This window comes from Salvelinus fontinalis, chromosome 35, assembly GCF_029448725.1.
Source record: "Salvelinus fontinalis isolate EN_2023a chromosome 35, ASM2944872v1, whole genome shotgun sequence".
NCBI lineage: Eukaryota > Metazoa > Chordata > Actinopteri > Salmoniformes > Salmonidae > Salvelinus > Salvelinus fontinalis.
The window spans coordinates 42,409,297-42,420,214 of NC_074699.1; the positions used below are offsets into that span (position 1 = coordinate 42,409,297).

A 10,918-nucleotide genomic window follows, 5' to 3' on the forward strand; every position below is an offset into this window, starting at 1 on the left:
CCTCGTATTCATAATTTTATCTCAAATCCAAAATGCTGGAGTACAGAGCTTAATGTACAATTTTAGCTTCAGTGGTTAAGGTAAGGGTTAAGGTTAGGGATAAGGTTAAAACAAAACAAATATTACAAAACAATTGTCTTACCACTGGGATTGAACCTGCAATCCTCTGACCTGTAGATCCCTGTTTAAGTCCATCATCAACCCCATCCCAAACGTCCTAGCTATCGTGAACCTACATATAGGCTCTCTCGTTGCCCCTAGTAGATGGTAGGAAATGGCCATGGAAATAAAATTCCACCACATACCATAATTTCACCATTTCAAATATGCCTAAATTCGCCATAATCCACTAGAGTTTGGCCTGGATACGTTATGTTACGAATGGAATAATCATCATACAATATCATACGAATTGGAGGACTTATAGTATCATATGTCTTGTTCTGAGGCCAGGCTGCTTGTTGTGTTAGCATTTGTGGCTAACTATAGCAGCTTGCAGGTTATGTGTAGTAACGTAGCAGGTTAGGTGAACTAATGTAACAGGTTAGATTAACTAGCATAGCAGGTTAGGCTACTATGGTTAATGTTAGGGTTGGGGAAGGGTTAGCTAACATGCTAAGTATTTGCAAAACACTTGTGGTTAGCTAAAGTTGCTAACTTGCTGAAATGCTAAAGTTGTCCTCGAAACAATTCAAACATGCATGTTGAAACTGCTGATTGCCCCTTTAAGTAACCAGACCATTTGTACATATCATATGTTTTGGAGGTACACAAAAAAAAGTTATATCCTTTGTATGGCTCTGAGGCCAGCCAGTATATTTTTTTTTACTGACACAAATGACAAAATAAATAAATATGCCACTTACAAACATAAATTAATCACACCCTTTTGTTTGCAAGGACCAGCTCCTTTGAAGTATAGATACAAATAGGGCAGGTTTCCCCGGAAACAGATTAGGCATAATCCTGTACACAAAAGCAATTTAAATGGACATGCTTCTTAATCCAGGAATAAGTGTAATCTGTGTCCTGGAAACCCGCCCATAGGCTTTCAGATAGAACACATCAATTAAACATTTCTGTAGGTAGATTACAATTTTTTATTGTTTATGTTGGTCATACCCAGTGAAAATGTGAGGTAAGGAGAAACTTCAGCATTTTTCTACTTCCTATGCATCACCTCCAGCACCACCCCAACATCAACATATATGAAAATGGTGCATTTCTATGTTTTGTTGTTAAAAAGATAAAGTAAGATAAGTGTTTCCAATGACATCATCGATGTGCATCGTGTCATTTTGACCAATTGTGAGTATGTATTGCCTACTAACTGTCTACTAATTGGCTGATGATGTCATTGGAAACACTTATCTTTCTCAATATTTTTTACTACAAAACAGAAATGTGCCGTTTTGACATATGTTGACGTTGGGGTGGTGCTGTGTGTAAAAAAGTGTAAAAACAGATCAGAACTTTGATTACATCAGTACATTTGACATACACTCACCTCCATAGCACAGTATTTGGACAGTGAAGCAATTTAAAAAAAAAATTGTCTCTATACTCCAGCATTTTGGATTTTGGATCAGTACAGAACATCACCTTTTATTTGTATACATATCTGTTTTACCGTTTAGAAATGAAGACACTTTATGTTAGTCTGGGTACCAGTATTTTTAGCTAACACTCCACCGCACATTTGGCAAATCACAGGAGTAGCAAGGAGTGGAATGTATGGCTGAACAGAGACGGCAACTGGGCTAACTTTACATATCTAGTCCTCCCATTTGAGGAAGTCATAAATATTTGGACAAATTCACTTAAAGTGTATTGAAGTAGTCAAAAGTTTAGTATTTGGTCCCATATTCCTTTCATTCAATGACTACATCAATATTTTGACTCCACACACTTGTTGAATGCATTTGCATTTTGTTTTGGGTTATATTTTTCCCAATAGGAACTGAATGATGAATACTGTATTGTGTCATTTTGGAGTCACTTTTACTGTAAGTAGGAATAGAAGATGTTTCGGGAACACTTTTACATGAATGTGGATTTTACCATGATTATGGATAATCATAAATTAATTGTGAATAATGATGTGTGAAAGTTACAGAGGCACAAAGATCATACCCCCAAAATAAATGATATTATTGGTAATGGTGAAAGGTTTTATTGTAGCCTCTGTAATCTTATCACTCATCATTATTCATGATTCATTCATGATTTTTCTTAATCATTACATTATCAGGATTCATTTTGAAGTGTTCAGGAACATCTTACCTACTTACCATTCACCATTCAGTTCCTATTGGGTAAAACATCATCCAAAACACACAAAAATGCATCCAACGAGTTTGTAGTCACAAGCGGGATGTAGTTATTACATGCTAAGAATATGGGACCAAATACTACACTTTTGAGGGGAGAACAGCTCATGTTTTTGTGTTTGATACCACTCCATTGACTCTATTCCAGCCATTATTATGAGCCATCCTCCATTCAGTAGCCTCCACTGGTAGGCACTAGCTACACTGCCTTCAGAAAGTTCACACCCCTTGAATTTTTCTACATTTTTTTGTGTTACAGCCCACATTTAAAATTTATTGAATTTAGACTTATCACTGGCCTACACACAATAACAAATTCACAACGACTACCTTATACATTGTTCTGCCCCTGAACAAGGCAGTTAACCCACTGTTCTTAGGCCGTCATTGAAAATAAGAATTTGTTCTTAACTGACTTCTCTAGTTAAATAAAGGTTAAAAAAAATAATGTAACGGGATGAATAGAATATGTACATATAAATATATGGATGAGCAATGGCCGTGCAGCATAGGCAGTAGACGGTATAGAATACAGTATATACACATATGAGATGAGTAATGTAGGATATATCAACATTTTTAAAGTGACTAGTGATACCTTTATTAAAACCATTTATTAAATGTATTAAAGTGTCAGGAGATGTGTCTGTATGTTGGCAGCAGCCACTCTCAGTGATTGCGGATTTTCTGGGCTAACAATGTAAGAAATAATACAACAACAAAAATGACTGCAGTTTCCTAAGGACCTGAAGCGAGGCGACCATCTCTGTCGGCGCCATCTTACTGTCGATGTCGAAGTGGAATTATGTTTTTACAAATTAATTAAACATTTAAAGCTGAAATGTCTAGAGTCAATCCCTTTGTTATTGCAAGCCTAAATAAGTTCAGGAGTAAAAATGTTCTTAACAAGTCACATAAGTTGCATGGACTCACTCTGTGTGCAATAATAAGTCTGATATTTAAAAAAAAATCCATCACACCCTTTTAAAGTGAAAAAAAAATCTGGAAATGTATTAACAAATGTATGACTGTATTGGATAAGACTGTATAGACATCAGTTTATTCTGGATCAGTAATCATTATGTATGACTGTATTGGATAAGACTGTATAGACAGTTTATTCTGGATCAGTAATCATTGGTTGCATAGTTTTGTAAAAAAATGTTTATTGTATTTTCATTTCTCAAAATAACAAAAATGGCATTACATGCATGTTCAACAAATATAAACTTACAAATCAAGCAAGACTTGAGACATGAGATCCGCATAAAATGATCCGTTAACCGGTGAGTCATGATCCGTTAACCGGTGAGTCTTCATCCATATCATCATCCTCAGACTCATCTTCCTCAGACTCTTGTTCTTTACCCTCCTCCCTCTCTTCTTCCTTTTCTACCTTCTCTACCTCCTTGACAGCTACCTCCTCCACCTTTCCCTGTACCTCCTCCACCTTTCCCTGTACCTCCACTACATCCTCTTCCATCTCCTCCACTCCATTTCCTTCCTCTGTCTGTATCTCTCGTTGCATATGCACAACCCCGTTCTCCTCCTCTTCCTCTTCCACCTCCACCATTTCCGGGGGGACTGCAACAAGAGAAATAAAGACCGGAAACAGTCAAAGAACCATATATGCAAACCCCTCTGCCCCATAATGCTGTTTACTTTGTCCATCGATGGCTCATTTAAATACTCAGACACACAGTACATGCCTTGGACATGTCGTATGAGAAGATGTATTCGCCTGTACACACCTTGTCTGACCTCCCGTCCGGGGATCTGACCAGCCTGCAGCATCCCCTTCAACCTCTCCACCTCGGCCAGAGACGAGGCGTTCGCTATTGCATTCTGGGTAGGGCACAGAACAAATGTATTAGTTCATACATACAGAACCATTACATTAGATAGGCATTTGGGTTTTGATGAACAGACTCTTTTTGAAAGGACCATTAGAGTAGATTGCCAGTCCCGTTACATTCATTTGTTTAGCAGACCATAAATTGACCATTAAAATTGTGAAAATGACATTAGGTAGGTGGAATAGCGGTACAGAAACTGAGCTGTCCACGCTATAGTGTGTCACTGTCTGAAAACAATGACGTAGGTCGAATCCATGTGTTGCAATGAGTTTGAACACAATCTGTGGAATGAAAGCTGGCCAAAAGGAACAAACTACACAGCCAGTGTACATTTTCTGGCGCTAAATAAAATGTATAAATAAATTATGAAGTGCCTTGATCGCTTCCACGTCAGCGGGAGATGGTCCCATCTTCTTCTTCTCAGGCTGCTGCACGGCAGCTCCGGGGGTGAACCTGAGAACGCACACCAGCAGAGTTAGAGAGAACATGGAGGGGATGGGTGCTTCTCTAGCCTCTCAACCAGTGTAGTATCTCAGGTGTAGTATCTTTTCTTATTGAGTCAAATAAACTGATACGACAGGAAATGCCATTGAGACGGCGCTCCTAAGAAACACTGTTGCATGGGGGGTGTTTACAGTAGTTGTGTCAACACATGTTTAGATACTCCAGTTGCTACGCAACACCCCATCTACAAGAGTGATCGGTGGTGCAGATAGTCCAATTCTAGAGTGTTCCGGTGATTGTCCGACACCCCCACCAGCCAGTGTCCAGTGATTCTGAGGAGCTGCCGCCCGACGGGGACTTTCATCTTACGTTTTGGTCCGCTTGGCAATATCCTTTGCAAGCTGAGCACCTCGTTTGCCCTTGAACATTTTCTCCGCCTCCTGACGCTCCTATGGTAATACATCACAGTTAAAGTGAGAGCTTTTTCAATCAGACAACGACACCTTCACGAGAAGGACGGACAGCCGTTTGGGAGAAACATACAAATACAGCACTCTCTTAGCATGCCTAGAAAGACAGAGCTCTCCTATACATTTCCTTCTATTCTGCAGGCACTACACTGCAAAGATAAAAAAACGAGGGCCTTCGTAGGCCAAGTCCAATGGTATGTGATTGTTTGCCCTGACTAAAGGCCTACATCATTACAACGTTGTTTCATACAACCTGACCTGTGTTATAGATGACAACCCTTTGGACCTGGTAATGACAACGCTTTTCTATAAAGCTACAACTCTTAGTTTCTGAACGATGGCATGCACTTACCTTTAACTTGACCTTCTGGAAGTCAAGCACGTGAATCTGGGGAATTTTGTTGATGACATAGAGCCTGTAGTGCTTCTTGTTGGTCACTGGATTCCTTAGGAGACTGAGATGTCACAAAATCAGAGATTACGATATTGACTCACAAAACACAGGATTTAGTTGCACAAATATAGCAACTCATCTTGTCCTGCAATTTACAGTGAAATTGATAGCAACCTAATGCATGAATCTGACTTTACTAGGTATTGTAGTAGATGCAAGTATTGATCAAGAGATACCTGAGAAGGGTCAATGTCTTCACTGAGGCTAGCGGATCCAAATCACCCTGGAGGTAAAAGCACATTTAAAAACATGCCAACACATTAAAAACAAATCGATGGTTCAACCACTGTGACACAGGAGCACACTCATGTCACAAATATTGTTAAATAACAGCACAGGTCATATTTTTCCAATCAACAACATGCATAAGTAAAATGCTCCCAATCAGTAATTCTTTAAAAAGATCTGATAAGGCCTTGACCCATTCACTGATGGGATGTGTGATAACTCACCAATTCCTGGATGTTGTTGCTTGTGAGGATCAGTTCCCTCATACTCGGCAATGCCTGTTCAAGGTTTTCACCAACACGACTGTGGGGAGCACACAAAACACAGTGATAGCTAGCTAGGAAGATAACCTTAAAACGAATTCTAGCAATCCTAGACAAAACAATTACTGCGAAAGTTACCATATTCTGTTGTTGTTCATGAGCAGCGTTTTGAGCCTCTTGAGCAAAGGGAAGCCGTCCAGTTTTCTGATTTCATTGTCAGAGAAATCGATGGTATCAAACTGGTCAAGTGTAGCCCCAAGGTTTTCAAGTACAGGAATTTTGTAACCTAAATGAGAGCAGAGCATACCAGCATAAGGTTAGCCGGATCGTTTGTGATGTAACTAGCAGTTAGCAATCACTTTCCATCAGTTATTACAGTGCGAAGGCCTAGCCAACCAGAGTTAGCTTCTCAAGGTAGCTAGCATGAAATGCGCAGGTTTATTTACCTCGCAGATCCAGCTCCCTGTCGCGCACGGGGTTTGTGTACTGAGCAGCCTGCTCAATTAGCTCTGCCGATAATTTTACCATAACGACGGCTAACTGTGAAATCAAAAAAAATGTTTATAAGCGGGTTTCTTGATTTAAAAAAAATCCAGTCCTTACAATGCTTTTTCAACACGCTGCCGCCCGGAAGTAAGACCACTCCCACAATGCAACTCGGTGTAAAATAATAACTGGTCAAATTTCATCGAGCGCGCTCTAGCGCTGAGATCTTAATAGGTTCAATAAGTGCGTCTGATGATGACTTGATTATCATTCAAAGATAACTGTCAGGAACTCACGGGGGTGACTATGTATTTGTCTAGAAGCTGCCCAGAACCGTATTCAGTTGATAAGGGTTTCACCAGACCGAGATAGCTGCACACTTGCCCCTTCTTCTTCAGTCAGTGAGATCTGGAATCCTTGGGACGTCCCTACCCTAAACCCCAAACCCTAACCTTAACTTCTACCCTAAACATGTAAAATGTCATAATTAATGGGGTAGGGATGTCCCAAGGATCCCGGACCCTTCTTCTTGTAACTTTCTGGCGGACTAGATGCTTTCCGGGTTATTGCTGCCACCCACAGGTCAGTTTAGGTATTATCCAATTGGTATTATCAGAGAGGAAGAGGCGAGATGATAATTGAGATTGCACGGTCAAACTACATCTCTTAATTTGGTTGAATTTTAGTAATTTAGCAGATGCTCTTATTCAGAGCAACTTACAGTAATGAGTACCTACATTGTCATGTTGCTTCCCACTGGCCCCCCATGGGAATCAAACCCACAACCCAGGTGTTGCAAGTGCCATGCTCTACCAACTGAGCCACACAAATATCAATAAGGGAGTGCAGTGATCTTTTGGTTTCTCAGTTAAGGCAACTTCTTTGAAAGTCACCTAGGCATAACATGTTTCTGAATTACAATTAGATATCCTCTGTTCATATATAATGATAATCCCATTTAGCGTGTTATTTACCCACAGGTAGGTTACTAATAGATCTTTCTCAGCTTCACCTCGCCCAAAACTTCAAAGGACGGTAAGCAGGGCACCTCATCCTCATCTTTGCTATAATTGGGACCCGTCTCCATTTCTTCCTGATGGTGTGCTCATCCTTTTATGTGTTATAAACGGACTTGTGCTTTAGCTCTGCAATTGTGTGCTTATTGTCTTTTAAAGGAGTAGTTAAATAATATAACATGGGTTCTGAGGGGAAATCCAGCGACCTGCTAGGTCAGCATCAAAGTGAAATAAATAATTTAATCTTGAAGGGTAAGGAAGGGTGGGACCCACATTTAAGGGATTTTGATACTTTTTTTAAAACTGTGTGGAGTGAATTCATGTGTGTGGGACACTGATAGTGTAATATGTTGTGATGCGAAACAGTCATTAAAGATGAACATTAACATGCACATTGCCATACTGTCTGTCTCTCTTGTTTGTGATGCTGGGAATAACAGCCCCATAACAGTTCAGTTCATCCTAAAAGATGACTCATACACACAGGATCTACAGTATATGTACATTCAAATAAAATGAAGTTGTATTTGTCACATGTGCTGAATACAACAGGTGCAATAGACTTACCGTGAAATCATTGCTGATGATTGTTGTCAAAATTTCTGTCTGTCTTGTCTTGCTGGTTACTGACCGAAACGCCGGCAATAAATGTGCAGAGGTAATTGTGCGTATGGATGTAATCTTTTACAAAGATAATGAACATACTAAACTGTATTAGTTTTACTAAGCTACCTGCATTTATTCTCTCTGGGATCTCTCTCTCTCTGTCCCTCAGGTATGAACTCACTCGACCTGGGCTGAAGACAACCATCTGGCTAAATTCCCAATCTGGCCCTCAACCATCACGGTCAGCTAATAATCCCCAGTTTACAATTGGCTCATGCATCCCCCTCCTCTCCCCTGTAACTACTCCCCAGGTCGTTGCTGCAAATGAGAACGTGTTCTCAGTCAACTTACCTGGTAAAATAACGGATAAATAAAAAAATAAAAATAAAAATCTAAAACAGGGGTGTCAAACTCATTCCATAGAGGGCATAGTGTCTGCTGGTTTTTCCTTTCAATTAAGACTTAGACAACCAGGTGAATTCTTAATAATCAGTTACCTTAATTCATCAATCAAGTACAAAGGAAGAATGAAAACCCACAGACACTCTGCCCTCTGTGGAATGAGTTTGACACGTGATTTAGAGGAAAGACCTTTTCTCCCCACCCAACAACAGTAATGACGGCATGACTGTGTGAGACCTCCTCATTAAAATAACTGCAGTGGATACAGACACTATGAAGCTTTTCAACCAGACTGGAGGGACACAGAATCAGTCTCTTTCTACAGTATCTATTTCTATGCTCATTCCTTTCAGGGTCTGAAAAGTTGACGTGATTCACACCAAAGTTCAAAGGCGCAATACATTTGCCATTGTTGGTTGTTGTCACGTTCGTTGTATGAATCGGACCAAGGCGCAGCGTTGTATGCGTACATTCTATATTTATTAAAAGAATGAACACTGAACAAACTAACAAAACAACAAAACGAACCGTGAAGCTAATATGAATAGTGCAGACAGGCAACTAAACATAGAACAAGAACCCACGAACACCAAAGGGAAATGGCTACCTAAATATGATCCCCAATCAGAGACAACAATAAACAGCTGCCTCTAATTGGGAACCATATCAGGCCACCATAGACATACAAATTACCTAGACCTACAAAACCCCTAGACATACAAAAACCCTAGACAATACAAAAACTAGCATACCCATGCTCATCACACCCTGACCTAACCAAAAATATAAAGAAAACAGAGATATCTAAGGTCAGAGCGTGACAGTACCTGTGGCCCGTCGTTGGAGGTCCCAGACTGTGGCTCGTCGTTGGAGGTTCCCGGACTGTGGCCCGTCGTTAGAGGTTCCGGACTGTGGCTCGTCGTTGGAGGTTCCGGACTGTGAAATGTCGCCGGAAGCTCCGTACTGGGTACTGTCGCCGGAAGCTCCGGACTGGGTATTGTCGCCGGAAGCTCCGGACTGGGTACTGTCGCCGGAAGCTCCGGACTGGGTACTGTCGCCGGAAGCTCTGGACTGGGAACTGTCGCCGGAAGCTCTGGACTGGGAACTGTCGCCGGAAACTCTGGACTGGGAACTGTCGCTGGAAGCTCTGGACTGTGAAAGTGCACTGGAAGCCTGATGCGTGGTGCCGGAACTGGTGGTACTGGGCTGAGGACACGCACCTCAGGGTGAGTGCGGGGAAGAGGCACAGGCCGTACTGGACTGTGGAAGCGCACTGGAGGTCTAATGCGTGGTGCCGGAACTGGTGGTACCGGGCTGATGACACACATCTCAGGGCGAGTGGGGAGAGGAGGCACAGGACGTACTGGACTGTGGAGGCGCACTGGAGGTCTAATGCGTGGTGCCGGAACTGGTGGTACCGGGCTGATGACACACATCTCAGGGCGAGTGGGGAGAGGAGGCACAGGACGTACTGGACTGTGGAAGCGCACTGGGGATCTGGAGCGTAGAGCTGGCTCAATGCGTCCTGGCTGGATGCTCACTTGAGCCCGGCAAGTGTGGGACTGGGCTGTGCAGACGCACCGAAGACACAGTACACAGAGCCGGCGCAGGATATCCTGGTCCAAGGAGGTGTACTGGAGACCAGGAGCACTGAGCCGGCACCATCCGTCCTGGCTGGATGCCCATTCTAGCCCGGCAAATGCGAGGAGCTGGAATAGAGCGCACCAGGCTATGAATGCGAACTGGAGACACCGTGCGCATCACTGCGTAACACGGTGTCTGACCAGTCACACTAAGCACGAGGAGTTGGCTCAGGTCTCCAACCTGACTCAGCCAATCTCCTCGTGTGCCCCTCCCCCCAAAATTATTGGGGCTGCCTCTCGGGCTTCCGTGCTAACCGTGTCCCCTTGTATCTTCGCCGTTCCTCCTGCGCTATCTCCACCTGCTTCCATGGCAAGGTCTTGTCCCCTGCCATTACCTCCTCCCCGGTCCAGGATGTCCTCCACTCATCTTTCTCCTGGGCCCAGGATGTCCGCTCCTCATTAACACGCTGCTTGGTCCTTTTGTGGTGTGTTCTTCTGTCACGTTCGTTGTATGAATCGGACCAAGGCCCAGCGTTGTATGCGTACATTCTATATTTATTAAAAGAATGAACACTGAACAAACTAACAAAACAACAAAACGAACCATGACGCTAATATGAATAGTGCAGAAAAAGGCAACTAAACATAGAACAAGAACCCACAAACACCAACGGGAAAATGGCTACATAAATATGATCCCCAATCAGAGACAACGATAAGCAGATGCCTCTGATTGGGAACCATATCAGGCCACCATAGACATACAAATTACCTAGACCT

General features: G+C 42.3%; 1 protein-coding gene across 1 annotated transcript; it reads right to left on the reverse strand.

The window, feature by feature from the left end:
• Positions 1-3,476: 3,476 nt before the first annotated feature.
• Positions 3,477-7,056, reverse strand: snrpa1 (small nuclear ribonucleoprotein polypeptide A'). Its single transcript, XM_055900286.1, has 9 exons — positions 6,492-7,056; positions 6,184-6,331; positions 6,007-6,085; positions 5,731-5,777; positions 5,453-5,555; positions 5,000-5,079; positions 4,561-4,639; positions 4,082-4,175; positions 3,477-3,914 (listed from the first exon to the last, which is right to left on the reverse strand). Exons 1-9 carry the CDS (start codon positions 6,571-6,573, stop codon positions 3,622-3,624), a joined length of 1,005 nt encoding a protein of 334 aa, XP_055756261.1. The 5' UTR covers positions 6,574-7,056; the 3' UTR covers positions 3,477-3,621.
• Positions 7,057-10,918: the final 3,862 nt, after the last annotated feature.

Coding starts and splice junctions, on each gene's coding strand:
- snrpa1 (XM_055900286.1), bottom strand. CDS start 6,573: ATGGTAAAATTATCGGCAGAGCTAATTGAGCAGGCTGCTCAGTACACA. Junction 6,086..6,183: donor ATGAACAACAACAGAATATG/GTAACTTTCGCA, acceptor TGCTCCCCACAG/TCGTGTTGGTGAAAACCTTG. Junction 5,556..5,730: donor AAGACATTGACCCTTCTCAG/GTATCTCTTGAT, acceptor GTGACATCTCAG/TCTCCTAAGGAATCCAGTGA.